Source organism: Diabrotica undecimpunctata, chromosome 2 (assembly GCF_040954645.1).
Source record: "Diabrotica undecimpunctata isolate CICGRU chromosome 2, icDiaUnde3, whole genome shotgun sequence".
Taxonomy (NCBI): Eukaryota; Metazoa; Arthropoda; class Insecta; order Coleoptera; family Chrysomelidae; genus Diabrotica; species Diabrotica undecimpunctata.
This window is the reverse complement of record NC_092804.1, coordinates 44,339,974-44,362,518: the sequence shown is the minus strand read 5'-3', so window position 1 is coordinate 44,362,518 and position 22,545 is coordinate 44,339,974. Positions and strand designations below refer to the sequence as shown.

General features: G+C 30.1%; 1 protein-coding gene across 4 annotated transcripts in view; it reads left to right on the top strand.

Moving 5' to 3' along the window:
* The window catches only part of LOC140433288 (phosphatidate cytidylyltransferase, photoreceptor-specific-like), a 65,477-nt gene extending 43,258 nt beyond the window's left edge, over positions 1-22,219 (top strand). Inside the window, exons 1-2 of one of the 4 annotated variants that reach the window (XM_072521318.1) lie at positions 4,090-4,312; positions 20,950-22,219. In XM_072521318.1, the coding sequence (XP_072377419.1) occupies positions 20,956-22,134 (1,179 nt within the window). In that variant the 5' untranslated portion in view covers positions 4,090-4,312; positions 20,950-20,955 and the 3' untranslated portion in view covers positions 22,135-22,219. Of the gene's footprint in view, positions 1-4,089; positions 4,313-4,430; positions 4,768-20,949 lie in introns of those variants that run through there. The other 3 variants (XM_072521317.1, XM_072521320.1, XM_072521319.1) reach the window with 3 other exon arrangements.
* The last annotated feature ends 326 nt before the right edge of the window (positions 22,220-22,545 follow it).

Below are 22,545 nucleotides of genomic sequence, written 5' to 3'. Positions count from 1 at the left end.
ATTCACGTTACTAAATTATACGTTACATCTATTAACATACTCAAAAAAAACTAAAAATAAACTCTTAAAAAAAGGTTGCTTATTGTCAATAAAAATAAGCAAATTTAATCATTAAAGCTAATGTTCTAATTAACCGCAAAAAAAAGTTATCAATATGAACTATTGCACTCACGTAAAATGTTGTTGACACTCGATGACAGATCTGTATCTCTATGACAGAATGTAGTAGAAATCCTCGGATTTTTACTTTTTACTTTATTAAACAAACATATTCCTAGAAGTTAGTTATAATAGATTCAGTATTACTAAGTGTTCTTTCTTCTATACTGGGTTTTTTAGTATATTTGTTGCAAGTTTTGATCAGTTATGTTACGAGAATGGCTGACAGATAAAAAACGTTCTATAGCTTTGCTGTTTGTAAAAACTATACTAACTATAATACTTCTATTAGACTCAAACATCTTCTACTTTAAATTAAGATAGCCTTCAGTTCCTATTCCACCTCAAAATTATGAGTTGGATTTGGAATGGAGTTTGGAATTGGAAAAAGTAAAATAATGTTAATTGCATAACCTTGACTTTGAGGGAAAAGATAATAAACCCTAAAGTTGAACTGAGTAACTTCGTTAAATATCTTGACTTGTCACAGGAGAAGACAGAGGAGGTCTTTAACGTGGTCATTATGACAGGGTATCGCATTATAGATATGGGCAGCGAGATATGCTGCTTTTTTGACAAAAAAAACTCTTGTTATCTGTAAAGAAATTATTGATTGGATGAAATATCTAAACTTGGACCTTTATCCAACTGACTGACCCTCTAAACTTAGTTTAAAAGCTATGTTATTTTACAATAAATCATGTCTCTTTTATTTCTGTTAAGTATATTGTTAGGATCCTGTTAATTATGAAGGATCGCTATATAACCTTGACAGCGCTCATTGACTTATATACCCCAGTTGTCATAGACGAAAATACCGCTAAACCTCTAAAAATCATACGAACCAGCTGGATTTTACTGAGAATGTCAATTTTGGAACCCCCGAAAAAGATGCAAAAAAGTTTACCACTTTTACCCACCCCCCGGCTTCCCCCTAAAACCCCTACCATCAGGGGGAGAACGGAAAAAATCGATTTACCAAGAATCTGTACGCCGTAGAGAAAAATGTTTCAAATAAAAACTGAAGCTTAGATAATTGTAAACAATAGTATATTACTTTATGAGGCGGAAACGCATGACTTTTCTTGACGCGCCCGATATTACGCGCTGAACGTAGTGAGGCGCGTAATAGAGGGCAAGTCAAGAAAAGTCGCTTCTTTGCCGAATAAAGTATATTATTTTTTCTTCAAACGTAGCAATTTTCAACCATAAATAGTACAATTCATACGCTATTTTTACTCGAAATTAACTGTGACAACTATCAAAGTCGTCTAAATGTTAGAAATTAAAATAATTAAGTCGTCGGTGGGATTTGCGTCTCCCTGGTTACAGTTGATTGACAGTTGTTTGCAATTATTAAAGACAGCTTATTGTTGTTGCAACCGCAAGCGCAAATTTAGAGCGAAAATGGAAAACCTAAACGAAATTGAGTCCGCGGCTAATGATGCAGTAGCACGTTGGAATGATTGCTGAAAGTTGTTCTCGACCATCAGTATCATCAACAATTACCAATGCGTATCAAGAGTCGGGAACATTTTTGCACGGTTTCAATTTTGAAAATGCCTCTTAACTAATTGTACTTTTAATATTACTATAAATAAAAATAATGTTTAATTGTTGTTAATGACATTTGTATTGTTGCTTTGTGACATGTTTCATATTGTTGCCATGACAACATTTTTCCCTCCGCCGTAAAGAAATGGGAAAAAAAACTGCTGCCGGCGGAGACATCAAACTTTGACAGGATCAAGTTAGATAAGTAATGTCATCATTATTTGACGTTTGAAGAAAAAAATCTTTATTAGCACTTTTTATGTATGACAAACAGTTCTCTCAGAAACAAGTCTTTTACAAGATTTTTATTATAACTGTATCAACTCGACGGTAAAAATTCGATATCTTTTGATCAGAGTGTCATATCTATAAAAGTCAAAATTCTTTTTAAAGATAAAAACTGCAGCTCTCGTATGCAGTTTTTTATTTTGTTGAAAATGAAGCCAGTTAAAACTATTAAATAAATAAACGTTACTCGATTTTTGCAACTTTTATTGATTTTCATTAGATCAATAAAATGATCACTTTTGTTGACCGGTTGCTATAAAAATTCCATTATTTGAGCCTAATCTTCAAAACCTACAGCATGAAATTTCGGTTTTGAGTTTTGGCAACAAATTTGAGGCATTTAAAATATGCCTAAAAACGCTGAATTTAAACTTTTACATTACAGCCGATCTAAAACATGTAAAACCGATTTTTATGTTTGAGATAAATTTAAATTCTGCGTTTTTAAGATATATTTTAAATGCCTCATATTTGTTGACAAAACTCAAACTCGAAACTTCATCTATGAGTACTATTGGTCAATAAAAGTGATTGAAATGAAATGAACTAAAACGAAATTTTATTGATCTCGTGAGAATCGTAAAAAATGGCACAAATAGCGCAACGTTTATTTATGTAACCCTTTATAAAAACTGACTTTTACTCTTCACCTATAATACGCATTTTGATTTTTGTCGACAGGTCACTTTTATTAAAAGACATCGAATTTTTACCGTCGAGTTGGTACAAATTCTATTTAAAATTAATTTCGCGGACGTAACCGACATTGTAAATCGCCGGTCGCTTCAAGCGTTGTTTCTGAGAGAACGGTTCATTCTACAAAAAAAGTTCTAATGTACATTAGAACATTTTTGTGTAAAATTATCTCAGCTACATTTTTTATGTTAAACATTTTTTGTTCGACATACAAATTTTTGGTAAATCGATTTTTTCCGTAGGAGTGGTTAACTTATTTGCATCTTTTTGGGCTTCCAAAATTGACATTCTCACCATTGTTTTTATGATTTTTAGAGGTCAAATCTGTGAAGACTGGACTATTATTTAAACATGATATTATATTATATTATATTATTATATTATTATTATTTAAGTACATTAAATGAAAAATATGTGTTGATCTGAAAGTCATTACCGTTCAAATTTAGACTACATAAAACACTTTTCTGTTTTATGTATTTGAAACAGTAGAAATATAAAATCGTATTATATAAAATCAGATTAGCCTGCAAGAAACCTTAACCCTAACGAAAAGAACTTCGTTACTCTTATGGACCTGGGTTTAATAAAAAATTTTGACAAAGGAATGAATCAAGAAGGCCGGCTACCTAAGATACAAATTTTCTTTATGAAATGAAGCTAAATTTCAATAAGGTATCTTTTTCGGGCCACAAATATGTTAACTTATGAAGGATCTAGCAGTTGACAGAGCTTTAAAAGACAAACAAAAATACCTTTGGAAATCTCTCAAGAAATTATCCAGAATTAATGGATTTTTAGGCAACAAAAGAGATGATAACTACTGTAATTTTGTCAAAGTAATACTAGACAAATTCCAACAACTCGGATGGAACATGTCTCTTAAAACGCACTTTCCCCATTCCAAAATTGACTTGTTTTCTATAATAGTGTTACTGTGAATAATGAGCATAAGCATGGTGAAACATTCCATTAGCATATTTCAGTAATCAAAAATAGTGCCCAGGTCGTTGGAATAAAGCTGTATATATAAAATTATGTTTGTGTTTTTTTTGTTTCTCAATGTTTAAAGACAAGAACTAGTGCCTACCGCATATTATAGAAGCTAGTGATAATAAAATAATTTAATTATCATATTCGTTTCTGTCATTCCAAAATTAGTAAGATTTCGTTCACGAAAAGGAAACATTTAAAAACTTTTTTGTAAAGTAGTGTTATTATTATGCATATTCAATAACCAAATTTTCAAATAGCAAATAAAAAAATGTTAGTTAATGAAAGATTGAAAGAAAAATATAATTTGCAATAAATACTACCGATCTTTGATAATAATACTATGAATAGCTAGTTCGATCCTGTCCTCCCAACCCACATTTGCTGACATATATCGCATCAATTAACTTCATTTTCAACAATAGCGCATTTCAATTAAGTCAGTTTATCAAACTCAAATGCCATTGAAGGTATTATATTTCAACTTTCTCGGTTATAAAACGCTTCCAAATAATAGACTAAAATAAAAGGTGATTTTTACAAGGTTTGGCGCTGCTTATGTGAAAATGAAATTGAAGTGAATTTCTGTTGTGACGTTGAGCGCGTAATTCCCTAGATATTAGTAAGTACACAGTGGAATAATGTTAACCAGTCTTTAATCGGTTTAATTAATATTAATTTATAATGGTATTTGTAAACGTGACCAATATTATTATAACCGGTCCTGTCGAAGTGTTTCAATGTCGTAGGTTAAGATATGCATAGATATTCACATTCTCTACGTTTAGAATGAATCTAGTTGTTATTGTCTGGTGTTAAAAATAAACAGTTTTTGCCTGAAGCATGCAGTTAGCATTATTACTATATTTTTTAGTGCTTCCACTAGGATTCAAAGTGACCTTATTAAGTTAACAGATGACTGAAAAAATTGTTTACAAAGAATGGAAAAGAGAAGAGGATTGCAATTCTACACAAATTTATGAGGTGAAGTAGTTCCGCCACTCTTAACTTTTGTACTAATTTTGTTGTCTAAAGAGACACACGAACATAGACATGTAAATTCCTGAGATTTTAAAGGTACTTACTCTATATTTTGTTTTGCTATCGTTAATTTCAAGGTCCTTGCTCTCAGCTGCTCTTTATATCGGGTATATTGAATTACTTAAATTAATTTTTGGATTATGAATTTTCTATTAATATTCATAGGCACCTCCAAAGTTAATGTTTGTGTGATGTGTATCATATTATGTCCGCCAATCTTTTTTAGAATCTGCCTTCGGGCAACAATCTGGTTTATGGTCATTTTGGATCTGCAGAAATTGATTTTATCCAATTGCTTGTTCGGAAAACGGTTTCAATAGCTCGTATACAGGGTTTACTAAAAAGAGTCCACCATAGCTGGCAACATTCATAGGATTTAGTAAAAATGCTAGAACAGGTCGATTTTTATTCTAAAGAGGTCATCTTTCAACTATATAGATGTCCATCAATTGTCAACCCCCTCCCTTCCAGTTTACCAACCCTTAAATTTAAAATAGGGAATATACCATGTGTGGCATATTGTTAGATAAATATTTTGGTGGAAAATTTAAACATCTATATTTTTTTATATTAACGCTTCTTGTGAAAAAGGTTCTATTTATTGAAAGTGTTATACCTCTTAAAAACTAAACGTAACGTCTATGTTTTGCTAGTGTTAATTTCCGGTCATGTCAAAACTACATTAAAACGAAATTTGTAACATTAATAGGAAACTTTATTAAATGTAACGTAAATAAAATGAACTAAATTTTATATTAATAAATTCAAAATTTTAAACAGGTTACTCATCAGCTATAACTATTTATTTAAATGTTCAAAATGATCTTCATTAACGTCCATATAATTATAAAGTCGCTGTTTGAAATTATGAAGAACATTTTGGTGCATTCGAGGTGTTACTACTACTACTACTAAGGATTTCCACAGTTTTCACTGTCTTCCTTCACTCAACCGTTTTCTCCAATTTTCCCTGTCATTCCAGTCTCCATCTCGCAGGGTTCTTTTCTCCATAGCCTCGTCGATTTCATCTCTGAATGACCTTCGGAGTCTTCCTCTCTTTTTTCTTCCAATCGGGCTCCATTCTGTGATTTTGTTTATCCAGCGTCCTCTGTCCGCTCTTCTGACGTGGCCGTACCAGGATAGTCTCTTCTCCTCTATATAGTCGATTATGTCTGATTGCACTCCCATTCTCCGCTTAATCTCTGCGTTTTCAATTCTGTCTTTTTGTGTAAGTCTGCAGCTTCTCCTCAGGAACTCCATTTCTACTGCTCTTATTCTACCTTTATTTCTCTTGTTTATCGTCCAGTTTTCGGACCCATATGTCAGGATACTTCTTGTCAGGGTATTATATATTCTCTTTTTTGTCTTTATCGTAATGTTCTTATCCCACAACACTGAGTTTAGTTGTCTTATACAGTTTCTTGTTTGTCTCAGTCTGTTGTTTATATCTTCTTCTGTTGTTCCCTGGTTCGATATTATGGTTCCTAAATACTTGAATTTATCTGTTCCATTTATTTGTCTTCCCTCGTCTATCTCTAGGTTTCTCATATTCTTGTTTTCTGTTGTTAGGTATTCGGTTTTCTCTAAGTTTATTTCCATTCCGTTGTTTTTATATTCTTCTTCTAGTTTTCTGAGCATAAAGCTGAGATCTTCTTCATCTTGTGCGATGACTACTTGATCGTCGGCAAAACTTAAGGTGTATAGGTATTCGTCTCTTACTGGTATGCCCATTCCTTCGCACTTTCTCCTCCATGGTTTGAGTGTCTTTTCCAAGAATATTTTAAACAGAGTAGGGGACGTAGCACAGACTTGTAGAAGTCCTTTTGTCGTCTTAAATGGATTGTAGGCTTTATTTCCACATTTAATAGCTACTTTGTTTTCTTTGTATAGTGCTTTAACTGCTTTTATTAGTGTTTGTCGGATTCCGAGATCATTCATTGCTTCCCATAATTTGACTCTAGGTATTGAGTCATATGCTTTCTTTAGATCAACAAAGGCCAGATGGACCGGTCTACCTTTTGCCATTTTCTTCTCTATCAGTTGTTCTAATGTGTACGTATGATCTAGGCATGATTTTCCTACTGTGAGCCCTGCTTGGTCTTCTCCAATTTTTCCTATTATTTCAGTTTCTAGTTTTACCTTAATAATTTTCCCGTAAAGTCTACCTACCGACGATATTATACTAATTCCTCTATAGTTTTCACATTTTTTCCTGTTTCCTTTCTTATGTATGGATGTGATGTATGCTTGTGTCCATTCCGCAGGTATTTCTTCTCCATTTAGTCCTCTTTCGAACATTCTATGTAGCATGCGGAATAACTTTTCCGTTCCGTTTTTAATTAGTTCGTTTGGTATTCCTCCGGGTCCTTTGGCTTTTTTGTTCTTCAATGTCTTGATTGCTCTCTTAACTTCTGCCAGGCTTATTTCTATCTGGTCGCATGCCCCATTTCCTGCATGTTCTATATTCTCTTCCTGAAATTGGGGACGGTTTTCTGTAAGTAGTTCTACGTAGTATTCTTGCCACTCGTTTTCACTAATTTTGCCGATCTGGGTTTTCTCTGTCTTATTTCGTTGAAGTGCTTTTAATATTCGCCATGATTCTTAATTTCTCGTTCCTCCGATATGTCGTTCTATCTCTGTGCATGCTTGTTCCCATCGTTCGTTCTTTTCATTTGTTACTCTTTTCTTTACCTCTCTGTTTTTCGCTCTATATAGGTCTAAGTCTTCCTGTTTTTTGGTGTTTAGGTATTTTATGTGTAGTTTTTTCTTTTCTTTTATGCATTTCAATGTGTCTTCCCTTAATTTGATATTCTGATGGGTGTTCCTTTGGTCGTCTTCTCCAAGAGCTTCTAAGGCCGCTGAAATCAGGCTGGTTTTTATGTGTTCATGCATTTCATCTAACGTGTCATATCTGAATTCTTCTAGTTTTTGGTCTAGTCTTCTTTTGTATAAATCTTTTATTGATTCTTCCTGCAATAGATGTAATTTGAGCCTCTTTTCGTTTATTGTCGTTCCCGTTGTAACAATCGATGTATGTTTTTGTTTTGTCCAGATATGAGGTGTTACTACATTACATTTATGCACATTTCGGTATCTTCCAATGAAGCTGGAATGATATTATAAATCTTACTTTTTAAATAACCCCATATGAAGAAGTCCGCGAGAGTTAAATCGGTGGCTTATCATATGGAGAATAAGATCACCGATTTCATTCAAGACCGTTTATAATCAGCTGCAGCAACTCGTACTTATCATTTCTAAGTAATATCCCCAAATATGCTGTATTTCTTTATTTAATGGTGGTCAAAAGTTCTTCGTCTCTTCCCATACTGTGTAACACCATTTCATTCGTAACATGATAGGTCCATGATATTTTTAAAATTCTCCTTAAAAACCACATCTCAAAACAACCATAAAGAAGAATAGAGTGAATATAACATTTTACCATCCGATATCGGATGTTCAGATTTAGTCTTTGATTTAGAATTTAGATTTTACTCAGAAATTTCCTCATCTTTAAAAAGGCTGCTCTTAGTTGCTCTATTCTTGATCGAATTTCCAATTTCGGATTTAGATCGTCAGTAATCCAGACTCCTAAGTATTTCATTTCGTCCGCTTTCGTTCAATATCATCATTTTTTATCTGGATTCTTGTTATGACCTTACCCCTCTTACTGATAACCATGGTTTTTGTATTCTTTATGTATATTGTTAAACCAAATTGTTCCTCAGTATCACAAATTGTGTTCAGTAGCATCTGCAGGTCTGTCTCACTTTCAGCGATAATGACTGTATCAGTGGCACAGTGAATGTTATTTATGTGTTCACCATTTATCTTGATCCCTTCTGGACAGATTTCAAGTAAATAAGTTGTGTCAGTAACTCTTTTTATTTTATATATTTAATAGCAATGGTGAAAGAACACCACCACAGCCTTGTCTCACTCTTCTACTTATCTGTTGCGCGTCCGTGCTATTCTCATCTATTGTTACCACAGCCTGTTGGCTCCAATAGAGATTTCTTACTATGTTAATATCATTTTTGTTCTTTATGCTTTAGAGATTACCTGTTTAACTTTGTAGAAAGCTTTCTCATGTATATAAATGCAAATAAAAGGTCTTTTTGTGTCTCGACATTTTTGAGCAATAGTTGTTGAATTTGTACTTTTCACAGGTATATTAAGGTGGACTAACAATGATTTGCTTTTATACCAACTATGTTTAAAAGGTAAAAGAAATAATAAATTAGACTTACTCACAATGTTTACTCACTAATTTAAAGGCTTTTGTTCTCTTGAGCCTTTGTTCTATATCTATGTTGTAGAGGAGTTGAAAGGCCTCGATAATAACATGTTGTAGACATTGTTTATGTCTGCTTGCACATTTGGCATTTCTTTGTTCTACTATCTCCATCTTCAGATCTCGGTGGTTGCAGCTGTTTTTTACGTACCATGGAGCATCAGCGCATCTCAAGTGCTTTATACTATATGTCTATGCTGGTCTTAGTATTTGATTTTAAATCAGTAGTTTGTTATCAATGGATAGTTTAGAATTTCTTCTAATCATCCAGTTCATCTTTCTAAATTTATGCATGCAAATATATTATTGCATTAATTTAAATTTTTCAATTTTTTGTCCAATGATTGATTTTATTCACTGAGATCTGCAGTTTTCGTGCAGTTTCTTCATGGTCTTCTCCAACTGATAGGATAGCTTTATCAGCAAACTGTCAAATCTTATTCAAGATCTAGATTATCATTAGTGTATAATAGGTAGAGTAGCGGTCTGAGTACGCTACCTTGCGGTGCCCCCGCTTTGTTTTCTTTCAGCCTAGAATAGGCCTCCTACTGGTTGACTGAAGAATCTGTGTAAAATGTATGATTCCAATAATTGGTAGTATGATTTTGGAAGTACTCTTTTTAGTTTGTAAATGAGGCCCTTATGCCATACTTGATGGAAGTTTAAAGAGCTTTCAGAAAGACGTCTGAACAAACTTTCTTTCCTTCCATTGCTCTTTATATTAAATTACTTGTATTCTATGTATTTGATCTAAGGTCAAGTGACTTTTCCTATAACCAAACTAAGGAGGTGGTATAAGGAATATTTCGTCTTTAATTGATTTTAATCTTTTTAGCAATAGTTGTTCAAATAGTTTCGATAGTAGTATAGACAATAGATATATAGGTCTGTATAATAAAACTTCATTTTGCGTTTTACATATCTTATTAGAAGGTTGTGCGAAATTAATTTTAGTTTATAAGTAGCCTTCTATAATGAATAGTCAGTGCTTTTGTCATACGTCAATGTTCTAAGATAATGTTTAATTGATTCATTTGTATTTTTTTGTTTTTCTCTTTTGAGTTTTTGCATTGCATTGTGTAGTTGTTTTATGGTGAGGATATTTGATTTGTGGCCACCTTCGTCTTAGCTTTTATTGGGTTCTTTGATTCTTCTTTGATTTCTATTGGGTATTTTTTGCCTTCTATTCGAGTTAAGATGGTTAGTGTATTGTTGCATGTTGCTTGGATCTATTTTCTTTTGTTTTCTAGCCTAGGAGATAGCTCCTTTTGTATCACTTCTTCACTGATTGTTAGAAAGATAGGACAACAATCTGAATTCATATTTTTTTACCATGTCTCTTTTTTTTTAAAAAGCTTGATGCTATATTTTTCTATATGAAAAAGTCAATCAAGTCTCTTATTTTGTTCTCATTCCATATTTGTCGCATTATAGTCTCTACCTAGCACAAATCTATTACCTATGGAGCACAAGAATTCTTTGTACAATAATTCTACTTTAATATTATATATTTTGATGGACAGTATACTGCCGCTACTGTCATATAACAGTTTTTAGTTTAATGTATACAGCTGCAGATTGTATTTCGTTTATCTGCCAACCTATTCATTGATAATGACTTATTCATCGTTTTATTATTATTGCGCTGCCTTCTTTGGCCGAATTTTCTGGGAGGATTTTATGATATACTAAATATCAATTGAATCGAATGTATGTCTCCTTAGTGAAATGCGATTCAGCTATGAGACACACACAAATTTTTTCTATGTCAAGAACGACTGTGCATTTTCCTCTATTATTCTAAGTTGCTTAGACCTTTCTGAGTTTTAAGTATCGTACCCTGACTGCGTTGTCGAGGTTTTTTATTCGTTCATCCAACACATTTAACTTTTGCAATATCGAATTTAACATTGCATCTGTAGATTTGCGGTTTTCCTAACCAGTTTGTTTGTTATTCTGGTACCTATTATTCGTATGGGCTGTTTAGGTAAGTGAATTTGTTTTATTTGTTTATTTTATATATTGTAATATGGTAAATAATGAAAAATTTGCTCTATTCTTGGGAGAAGGACTTGTATAAGTGTTTGATTCGACCGTTACTTGATGGAAATTCATCTTATATAACAATAAAACACTGAAAACTTTGTTTTCAAAACTTGACCGACGAATAATAAATTTTGTGGAAGTTTTGAGGACTTCTATATTACCAGTGATTAGCTATGTATTAAAGACCATTTTCCTTAACACGAAGTACCTATTTTAAAAACCTAGAAACAACACAACGAGCAATGGAACGAAAGAAATATGCTAAGAGTGTTTCAAGACGCAAAATTAGAAACACCGAATTAAGATGGATAATTAAGATCATGGAGATCGTGGAGAAGTTAGTAAAACTCAAATGGCGAAATATTCGGCTTCATAGCCAGAAATGATGATAACGATGATTTTTTTAAAATTTAAATTTTCTTTTGCCGATAGTAATCATTTATCCAGAATCACTGTTTTTTGATACTATAATTTTGAAACACAATACTTTCGGGCAGTAGTACTAGCCTATTTCTATCTTTATACCAGAACAACTTCATAAAAACATCCGTTGCTAATATGAGTCGTGGGTGAAGATGATTATTAATTCGAATTTACAAATTTAATGTTTATAACGACAACAATATAATTGCCTAGAACGCTGAACTTTGTTCAATGCCGTCACTATCAAATCGTAAGGTAAAAGACAAACAAAAAATAAAGACATTTAAAAAGGATGTTTAAAAATATAGTTTTGTATTTTGAAAATATCAATTTTGTAGTTTTACAAGATCTACAATTGCATTTGGGTCTTAAAAATGTAATTAATTTAATTCAGATACATTATACATAATATTTCGGTAAGTTTTCGGTCAGTTATATTATTATGTTATTATACAGTGTGTCCGTAAAGTATGGAAAAAATTCGATATTTCCTAAATGAAAAGCCTTTTTAAAAAAAATTTAAAACACATAGATTTTAAAATTAAATTTTCTACATTTTACAATAAAATTTCATTATACAAGGTGATACACATTACAGTGATGACGTCAACGGCTCTTTTTTTAAATGTAACACCCTGTATTTTAGGACATTTTGAGATCGATAAAAATGAGCTGATTCCAAAAAAGTATAATACTGGGGGTCTAACGGATATAATTTAAAAGATATGCGCTTCGAAAATTAATTTTTATTGATTTATAATATTAGTCAATTATGAATAAATTATAATAAATAACTTGAAAGTTCAGTAATTAATGCATTACTTAATCGTAAATGTTCGAATTGTAGCCCTTTTTGTATTTGAGAGTAACCCAAACGTTGTACAAATTCTTGTAGACCTTGTTTATGGATTCTTGAGAAATATTGTTTATTTCCTTACGAATTCTTGTTTTTAAGTCTCGAATATTTGCAGGTTTCGTTTTATAAACAACATTCTTTAAATGACCCCACATAAATAATCCAAAGGATTGAGGTCTGGCGACCTCTCTGGCCATTCAATATGTCCACGTCTTCCAATCCAAGTGTTCGGAAATATTTCGTTTAGGTACCTTCGAACATCTAAAGCGTAATGCGGAGGCGCACCATCCTGTTGAAACCATAAACTTTAATCAAAACCTCCAAGATTATTTGTACTGGGAATAAATTAACTAAAGTAGGTACGAGATACCCTTAAAAACTGAAGGTATGCTGGCCCGTTTAAATTACCTTCAAAATAGTGGTGTCCAATGATTTTATTTCTTACAATGCCAGCCCATACGTTTACCTCTTGCGGGTATTGTGTATGATGTTTCCGCATCCAGTTGGAGTTTTCTTTTGCCCAGTATCTACAATTCTGACGGTTGACCTCGCCATTTCATTTGAATGTAGCATCATCAGAAAAAATAATATTTTGAACCAAGAAAGGGTTTCAGTGGTTATTATCCATCATTATTTCGCAAAATTGTATTCTTTGATCAAGATCATCCTCGTTTAATTCCTGTCCAACTGTGCATTTTACTTACTTTACTGTTACGTACTTTGTGTACCGTTGTTTTGCAAACATCGAGATCACTACTAACCTTACGAACAGAAGTGTGCGCATCTTCTTCAAAAGCAAGTAGAACATCTAATGTTGTAACATAATTTACAGAGGGACGACCTCATTTGCGTGCATTTTCAACCGTACCAGTTTCTCGAAATTTCTTTTTTTCTTTTCAATCTTATGACTTTTATCTCCTGCATTGATCCTTTCTCAAGTTAATATGCTCCTTTTCTAACTTGGCTGCACCGTACTGAAGACGACCAATAGTCAGAAATATGTATATACGGTTGCCTTCCATCTTATATATATATATATATATATATATATTGTGACGATTAGGGTTTATAGAAAATAATTTATAAGTTATATACTACATAATATTAGATATTTGGTTGTTTTAAATAAGTTATATACTAGAGAATTTAATAAAAATATATTTATGTGAGGGCATTTTTAATAAATTAGCATATAATAATTATTGTAAAAAGTTGTATTTAGTAATTTTAATGTTGTAAATAGATTTAAGTGAGCCATGTGCCTAGGCAACCAACTATACATACTCCAAGTGTCAAATTAAGAATCATAATACGAATATAAGTGGGGTTATTATAATAATATATTGTTTGAAATGTGTATTTTATTAAATTAGAGTGTTAGTTACTAATTTAATTATATATTCTGATCTGAAAAGCCTAAATGTAAACAAAATTATTAATAGAAAAGAATGGAATTCTCTGGATCTCCGGAGATGGCCATGTTTGCGAAATGGTTTGTTCCAGAAAATTCAGACAAGTATTTGATAGAACAAATTGGAACATGATATCTTACGAGATGGTTCTAGAAATCCAAAACATATAAATACCCGTGATTTGGATTCAAGATGGCAGTTTTTAGCAGTTTTATCATGAAAGTTAGTTAGAAGATAGATACATTTACTTAGTGAAGTCAATTGTTCAGAAGTTTTTGGAAGTTTTGAGTCAGAAGTCAGGCCAGTTTATTATGAAAGTTATTAGACACATTTAGTGAAGTAAATTGTTCAGAATTTTCAAGAAGTCAGTCAGAAAAGTTGAGTAAGAAATATTAAAGATTATTTGGAGTCAGAGAATCAGGTACAAATAGTCAAATTGTTTAATATAGTGAGTTAAATGAAGATTAAAAATTATGCATATAATTAATGCACATTTATAATTATACACAAATAATTATTGAAGATTATAAAAGTATATTGGAAGAAATTAAATTATATTGTGGTTGGAGATTAGTATAAATCAACTTATAATAATTTGGATATTGGTATATTGAAAAGAAGAATAAATATAAATGCTGTTTGCTGGTTTGGTTGGTGGTATATAAATGCTGGTGAAGAAAAATATATCTTAAATTGGTAGAAGCTGATAATTGAAAAAAGTAATTTCACAAAAAACAAGGATAACTGAAGTACGAAGACATTCAGTGGTGATTAGAATCTATATACTTAGTGGAAAATAGTTCATTTAGGCATTCAGTGAAAGAAAGGTACAAAATTTTGTTAATATAATTTAGTTAGTGTCATAACAATTTCAATTTTGAAGATAGTTTGTTTAAATTTTAGATTGTCTATAGAATTTAATTAGTTTTATAAGAATATCAGTTTAAAGATAGTTTATTTTAAATTTACATTGACTAGGTTAGATATATATGTGTGTTTCATAATAGTTATAATAAAGATAATTTAAAAAGTACTTACAAGCTAATTCTTTGAGAACCGCGATAAAAACCCTATATTATTAAAAATACTCATTGCTCATCATTCAAACAAAAAACACATCATAACAATTTGGCACCCAACGCAGTGGCTCTCTATTTAAAAGAATTAGTTTGGGAAGATAAGTGCTCTCATATAATTAAATTAATTATCAGTAGAAAGAAAAAATTATAGATTTTATTTTTAATTATATTTGAACAAGTAAAGTCTCAAAATGTCTCAAGGAAAGAAAGGTACAAGAAGCAAAAAGAATGAAGAAGATGTGGAAGTAGAAACACAACCTATACAAGAGGAGAGTTTAGTTCAAGCTCCACAAGATACTGCAGAAATGAATCCAGAAAGAGAGGAAAATGTCAATATGGCAGCTTTGATGTCATTATTGATGCAGATGAACAAGACAATGGAAGAGAATACGAAAAAAATAGAACACAAAATGGAACAGAATTCACAAGAAGTCAAAGAAGACATGAAAAAAATGGAACAGAAAATGGAAGAGAATTCAAAAGAAATCAAAGAAGACATAAAAAAATTGGAAGAGAATTCAAAAGAAGTCAAAGAAGACATGAAAAAAATGGAACAGAAATTGGAAGAGAATTATAGAAAATTAGAAAAGAAAATAGAAGATAATAATAATAAAATTGTAAAACAAATGGATAAAAAACTTGAAGCTGCAGAGAAAAAAGTAGCAAATGAAATAAAAAGTATACGGAATGACTACAAGAAAAGGATAGACAATGAGAGGACAGAAGTAAAGAGGATTATTCAAGATAATAAGATAGATATAGAACAGAAAATAGAGTTACAGAAATGTAACTTAGAAGTAAAAATTAACGAAGACAGGAGAAACACAGAAGAAAAATTAGAAGATATACAACAAAATATCCAAATAAATTGTAATCAAATAAGAAATGTGGAATAGAGAATAGATGATATTTCACAAATGAGAGACATAGGGAGACCTTACTTAAATTTAACAAATGAGACTGGGATTAAATTCTCTGGTAATATAAAAAATTTGCATCCTAGAGTATACATAAATAGTTTAAAACATAAATTAAGATTTGTGAATAATATTAATGATATTAAAGATTATATTAGAGTGACATTAAATGACAATGCAGCAACTTGGTTTGCTAGTATTGAGAATGATTTAGATAATTTTCAAACATTTGAAAATAAATTTTTAAATTATTATTGGGGTGAATTAGAGCAAGCCAAGTTTAGAGAAATTCTATATTTTGGAAAGTATAATCAAAATTTAAAATCAAATATGGTAGATTATGCATTGAAATTGATAACAGTTGCAAAATATTTAGAACCACCACTTAGAGAGGATGAAACAGTCTTAAATGTATCTAGACATTTTGATGCTGATGTTGTGCAAACCGTAACTGTACAAAATATTCAAACAATTGATAGTTTTATTAATTTTATTCAAAGAATACAAAGAGGCAATATGACAAGTAATAATAACAACAGAAAAAACAATAATAACTTTCAATATAATAAAAATGATAATCAACAATATAGGCAATCATATAATAGATATGGTAATAATTTACAAAATTTTAATAATAATAACAGTAATTATAATAGACAACATTTTAATAACAGTACTAATAATAATAGACAAGATTTTAATAATAGAAGAAATACAGAGCGACCTAACTATAACAGACAGGTAAATTGTGTTCGAAGGAATAGAAGCTGCGAAGACAGGGAACAAAATAGTACAAGGCAGGAAAATGTGAGTAGAAGTCATAGTAGGGAAAGACATAGGACATCAGATCCAAGTGGTCAGATACAATCTGACAATTCTAATAATCAAAATTTTGTGCAGTAAACTTTCTGAATTACAAGTTAGGCCATTGCTATTATGAAAAACCTTCTGAATTTATTTCTTTAGATGAAGAGAAAATTATTGAATCTATTAATTTAATTTATATAAATGCTTTGGCCAAAAATAAAATGATTAAGATTATGATAGATACTGGTTCAGAAAGTACTTTAGTCTCGGAGAATTTTATTTTTAATACATTAAAACTATCAGATATAATAAAGATTCCAAAAATTAAAATTATTGGTGCAAATAATAAGAAGTTGGGTGAAATTGATAAACTAGCCAATTTTAAAATTAATAAAGAAATTAATATGCAAGGATTTATTGTCAAGGATTTATGTGTTGATATATTAATGGGAAATGATGAATTGGAAAAGAAGAAAGTAAAGATAGATTTTGAAGAAAAAATGGTAACTTTGGAAGGGCAAATAATTAAATTTATGCAGAAAGATGAGGTAGAAGAAGGAATAAGAGTTGATAGGATATTATTAAAAGAAAATAATGATGTTTATGAAGAAGAAATGTATTTTGATGATAGGGAAATGTCCCAGAAGAATGTAAAGAATAATTATTGTAGTGAATATTTAAGGAATGGAAATTTTAAGCAGATGGATGCCTACGAGGCGGAGTGCGTAAAATTGGAAGCAAGGAATAATGAGTACATAATGAAGAATAATTTTATTTGTAAAGAAGAAGATATAATGAAAGTTTTAAATTGCCCTGAAGAATATAAATCAATAGTCATTTCCATATTGCAGCAACACAAGGGACTTGTCAATAAAGAAAATAGAATTGCACAAAATTATATCCATAGTATAAAAGTTAAAGAAGAAAAAGATTTTAAAACAAAATCATACCCAATACCATATAAATACAGAGAAGAAGTAAACAAAACAATTAATAATATGTTAGAAGATGGAATCATTGAGAAGGCAGATACACGTTTTATTAACCCCATAGTAGTAGTACGAAAAAGATCAGGTGAAATCAGGTTATGTTTGGATGCAAGGAATATTAACAAGATTACTGAAAAGCAATTTGAAGCACCAATGAGTATAGATGGAATATTAGGAAGAATTACAGGAATGTCATTTTTCACTAAAATTGATTTACAGCATAGTTTCTGGTTAATACCTCTAGAAAGAAAAAGTAGACAGTATACAGGATTTCAGATAGATGGAGTAGTATATCAATTCAAAGTAGTACCAGTTGGACTTCAATCATCTTGCAGTGTTCTATGTAGATGTCTTCATGATATTTTGGATCAATATGAACATTTTGTAATTCACTACATTGGTGATATATTAATTGTTTCTAAAACGGCTGAAGATCATGAGAAACACCTAAAAATTATAATAAACAGATTAGATAAAGTTGGACTTAAAATAAATCAAGAAAAATGTACAATTTTTCAAAAAGAAGTAATATATTATAAACTTAACACTAATTATAAAAATACTAACAGCTTACTGATATATCCATTTTATTCAATAGACTTGATTTGTTAAATAGATGGTAGATTTCATTGTTGTGAATAAATTTGACATCATACTTGTTGAATTTTGTACATGTGGAAATTGTTGCTACCCTAAAAATCATAATTTGGGGTTAGACACAAAATTGATACTATAATTGCTATAAAAATGTCTTTCTAATATAATAAAGTGGAAAAACTTACCAATTTATATTGATGAAGTTATTTTGAATGGAAATAATTCCTAGATTTTGTCTATAAATAAACAGAACACAATATCCATTATATTTTTAATTAAGGTTATATTTTATTCTCTCCATTTGACATGACAGTTTGACCATAGAATAGCCGAACTGTGCTCCGTTGTTCTCTGCTTTGACATAGACAGCGAACAGGGATGTATTTAACACACTTTAAATAATAAAAAAAAAATTGAATTATTAATTTATTAAATTTAATAAGGTATGAGAAAATTAATATTTAAAAAAATAACAAGTAAATTATTTATTTTAAATATTATTTTTGGGGTATTGTGACGATTAGGGTTTATAGAAAATAATTTATAAGTTATATACTACATAATATTAGATATTTGGTTGTTTTAAATAAGTTATATACTAGAGAATTTAATAAAAATATATTTATGTGAGGGCATTTTTAATAAATTAGCATATAATAATTATTGTAAAAAGTTGTATTTAGTAATTTTAATGTTGTAAATAGATTTAAGTGAGCCATGTGCCTAGGCAACCAACTATACATACTCCAAGTGTCAAATTAAGAATCATAATACGAATATAAGTGGGGTTATTATAATAATATATTGTTTGAAATGTGTATTTTATTAAATTAGAGTGTTAGTTACTAATTTAATTATATATTCTGATCTGAAAAGCCTAAATGTAAACAAAATTATTAATAGAAAAGAATGGAATTCTCTGGATCTCCGGAGATGGCCATGTTTGCGAAATGGTTTGTTCCAGAAAATTCAGACAAGTATTTGATAGAACAAATTGGAACATGATATCTTACGAGATGGTTCTAGAAATCCAAAACATATAAATACCCGTGATTTGGATTCAAGATGGCAGTTTTTAGCAGTTTTATCATGAAAGTTAGTTAGAAGATAGATACATTTACTTAGTGAAGTCAATTGTTCAGAAGTTTTTGGAAGTTTTGAGTCAGAAGTCAGGCCAGTTTATTATGAAAGTTATTAGACACATTTAGTGAAGTAAATTGTTCAGAATTTTCAAGAAGTCAGTCAGAAAAGTTGAGTAAGAAATATTAAAGATTATTTGGAGTCAGAGAATCAGGTACAAATAGTCAAATTGTTTAATATAGTGAGTTAAATGAAGATTAAAAATTATGCATATAATTAATGCACATTTATAATTATACACAAATAATTATTGAAGATTATAAAAGTATATTGGAAGAAATTAAATTATATTGTGGTTGGAGATTAGTATAAATCAACTTATAATAATTTGGATATTGGTATATTGAAAAGAAGAATAAATATAAATGCTGTTTGCTGGTTTGGTTGGTGGTATATAAATGCTGGTGAAGAAAAATATATCTTAAATTGGTAGAAGCTGATAATTGAAAAAAGTAATTTCACAAAAAACAAGGATAACTGAAGTACGAAGACATTCAGTGGTGATTAGAATCTATATACTTAGTGGAAAATAGTTCATTTAGGCATTCAGTGAAAGAAAGGTACAAAATTTTGTTAATATAATTTAGTTAGTGTCATAACAATTTCAATTTTGAAGATAGTTTGTTTAAATTTTAGATTGTCTATAGAATTTAATTAGTTTTATAAGAATATCAGTTTAAAGATAGTTTATTTTAAATTTACATTGACTAGGTTAGATATATATGTGTGTTTCATAATAGTTATAATAAAGATAATTTAAAAAGTACTTACAAGCTAATTCTTTGAGAACCGCGATAAAAACCCTATATTATTAAAAATACTCATTGCTCATCATTCAAACAAAAAACACATCATAACAATATATATATATATATATATATATATATATATATATATATATATATATATATATATATATATATTGTTGTGATCTGCTTTATAATGTTTTATTATTAATTAACACTAATTTAATTAATCCAATTATTTAATTAATTAATTCACTAATTTATGCAGAGTCATACAAATCAATTACTATTAAAAATTCTCAGGGTGCCTTCTTAATTTTACTTTAATCAGTTTACTTTATATATCTCTTCTAGTGGGTTCAGTATCTCCTAGTTGCTCATAATCGGGATAGACCAGGAAACGGAACTAACATTAAAACAACATAAATATGCACACAAATTATTATTTATTTTCAATAAGCAATACGATGAATATTAATAAATAACTTTTGTGGGCAATTATCTTTCCCAACAAACTCCTATACTCTAAATTTAATTTTAATTACAAACTATCTATTGACTGAATATCAGAAACCATTAACAATTTTGCCTTTTTCAACAGAAATAAAATTCCAAATTCTTGTTATCTTATATCTAAATCTAATTCTTATTTACTTTCGAAAAATGCCCACCGCAAAATACAATTACAAGTTTATTCTTAAATCTATAATTATACGAGGTTCCATTGTCCTTTCACTACACACACCTTTCATAACAATATATATATATATATATATATATATATATATATATATATATATATGTATTAAGATATAATGACTAATATAATTAAATAGTTTTATAATTAAGAACTTTATATTTGTTTATTGCAATAAAATTTAATTATTAATTAAATTTCTTTTATTCCAGACAACCATGGAGACTGAAAAACTTCCCGTTGAAACCAGTCCATCAGTCCAAGAATCTCCACCAAAACCAAAGATTGGAACCGGTCTCAAAAGAACGATCACTGGGTTGTCAATGTTAGCAGGGTTTGGTCTTGTAGTATACGGCGGAGTCCCTTTCATTACAGTCACCGGACTTTTTATTCAATTTAAATGTTTTCAGGAAATCATCAAAATTGCCTACCAAATCAAAAAAATTCCCGATGTTCCGTTTTTTAGGACAATCAATTGGTATTTTGTAATTACAGCTAATTACCTGTTATTTGGAGAATTATTAGCTAAATATACTCAAGTATTTATTAAGAAGTACTACCTTCTAAAAGTTCTTGCTAGATACCATAGGTTCATGTCATTTATTTGGTACTTTATTGGTATAATTTGGTTTTTAACCATGTTAAAAAAGAAACTTATACGCCAACAGTTTAGTTTATTATTTTGGACACATTTCCTTGTTATGATGGTTAGTCTGCAGTTGTACTTGACTTACCAAAATATGTATGAAGGTCTGATTTGGTTAATTATTCCCTTATGGTTAGTTATACTTAATGACGTATTTGCTTATGTGTTCGGAAAATTTTTTGGTAAGACACCTTTAATAAGTCTTTCCCCCAATAAAACACTAGAGGGCTTTGTACTTGGAGGTCTTAGTACTTTTATACTAGGGAGTATATTAGCATGGATTTTTTGTCACTTTCAATATTTAGTGTGTCCAATAAAATATATAGAGGTTAATGATAACATTGTTGCTTCTACAAATTGTACTAGAAGTTACGTTTTTGAACCAATTCCCTATTATATAGGAAATACAGGCTTATCAATAAATTATTACCCTTTCATTCAGCATTCCTTGTTTATGTCTATATTTGCTAGTATTATAGCTCCTTTCGGAGGATTCGCAGCGTCTGGTTTCAAAAGAGCCAATAAAGTCAAGGATTTCGGTGATCTCATCCCAGGCCATGGGGGCATTATGGACAGATTCGACTGCCAGTTTTTGATGATGGCTTTTGTCAATGTATATATAAGCTCGTTTATAAAAACACCAGACGTTGATTTAGTGTTTCAGCAAATATTAAATTTAAACGAAAATGCACAATTGGAATTTTATAAATTACTGAAAGATTCTTTACATGAAAGACTTTTAAATAGATGATTTGTGATTAATATTATTTCTATATTTTTAGTGAATGTGATGTTGTTGTTAAATTATATTTTTTATAATAAAATATTATCTTTTATGTCATTTTTGAATAAATAATAAATCCAACCTTTATCAGATAATCTAGGTACATGATCCAGCAATAGATATGTACGAAAGAAATTATTATACATTACAGATCCGTAGAATAATAGTAAATATCATTAAATTTATTCTGATACTAAAAATTATATTTTTAAGGTAAGGCTCTCTACTATGGATTATTTAAGTTTTATTAAAATAGGACATGTTCTAATTTAAAATATATCAAGGCCTGACAGTACTATATTTGGACCGATAACTTACCGCATGCACGCAAGACGCAATGATATGAAAATGATATCATAGCTATCATAGCATTGATAA